The sequence below is a fragment of the Corvus brachyrhynchos genome, unplaced genomic scaffold, assembly GCF_000691975.1.
Source record: "Corvus brachyrhynchos isolate BGI_N302 unplaced genomic scaffold, ASM69197v1 scaffold6, whole genome shotgun sequence".
Taxonomy (NCBI): Eukaryota; Metazoa; Chordata; class Aves; order Passeriformes; family Corvidae; genus Corvus; species Corvus brachyrhynchos.
The window spans coordinates 2,116,256-2,117,364 of record NW_008238632.1 but is presented as its reverse complement, the minus strand read 5'-3'; the positions used below and the strand labels follow the sequence as shown (position 1 = coordinate 2,117,364).

General features: G+C 54.2%; 1 protein-coding gene across 1 annotated transcript in view; it reads left to right on the top strand.

The window, feature by feature from the left end:
* The first annotated feature begins 348 nt into the window (after positions 1 to 348).
* Positions 349 to 1,109, top strand: part of OLIG3 (oligodendrocyte transcription factor 3) — a 2,608-nt gene continuing 1,847 nt past the window's right edge. Inside the window, exon 1 of the mRNA XM_008636000.2 lies at positions 349 to 1,103. Coding sequence (XP_008634222.1) covers positions 603 to 1,103 — 501 coding nt within the window. The 5' untranslated portion in view covers positions 349 to 602. The remainder of the gene's footprint in view (positions 1,104 to 1,109) is intronic.

Sequence of the window (1,109 nt, the reverse complement as noted above, 5' to 3'; positions counted from 1 at the left end):
GCTCAGCCCCTTGCAGCCCCCTGCCTCCCTACTGTAGACGGGATGAGGTTTTATATTGGAAATGAGGAGGCAGGGGGAGGAGAAGGCGCTCACACGGAGCGATGAGTGTGCGGTGTCAATCAGAGGGGTTTTGTGTCTCCTTGACTCCTGATGGTCCGTGGCTGAGGTGTCCCGGGTGGCACCACAATGAATATGAATAGGGGTCCTTGCTAAATGGGACAGTCAAAGCGCACCGCCCTGAATAATGGCACGTCATCCTAACTAGACCATTATACATAGGAGGGCTCCTTTTGTCTCTGCTCTCTGCTGCAGCTCTATAAAAGCCCCTCTTTTTCAGGCTGAGGTTAGTCCAAGCATACACTAACTAGCCATCCTGTAAACAGGCTGAGTAACCGGGTGGAGCGAGAGAGAGGAGACATTGGAGAGAGAGGGAGCTGAGGGGCTTTTTCCCTCTTCCTCCAGCATTTCCAGCCCTTCGCTGGCAGACCCTGACGTCCATTTATTTCTTTTTCGTTTTGTTTTTGTTGCTTTTTGAAGAAGAGTTGTCTTGTTCCGCCACCTCCAGAGCAGGGAAGAGTTTCTTGCTCAGAAGCCTGAATACAATGAATTCTGACTCCAGCTCTGTCTCCAGCAGAGCTTCCTCGCCAGACATGGATGAGATGTACCTGAGAGACCACCACCACCACCATCACCACCACCAAGACAGCCGGCTCAACTCTGTCTCCTCCACCCAGAACGATCTGGTGCAGAAGATGTCTGGGGAAGGCCTCACCAGGAACGGTTCCAAGGCCGGAGGGGAAGGCAGCAAGTACAAAATCAAGAAGCAGCTTTCGGAGCAGGACCTGCAGCAGCTGAGGCTGAAGATCAACGGCCGGGAGCGTAAGAGGATGCACGACCTCAACCTCGCCATGGACGGACTGCGGGAGGTGATGCCCTACGCTCATGGACCTTCTGTGAGAAAACTCTCCAAAATCGCCACCCTCCTGCTAGCCAGAAACTATATCCTGATGCTCACCAGCTCCCTGGAGGAGATGAAGAGGCTAGTTGGGGAAATCTACGGGGGACACCACTCGGCCTTTCACTGCGGCACGGTGGGACACTCTGCCGGG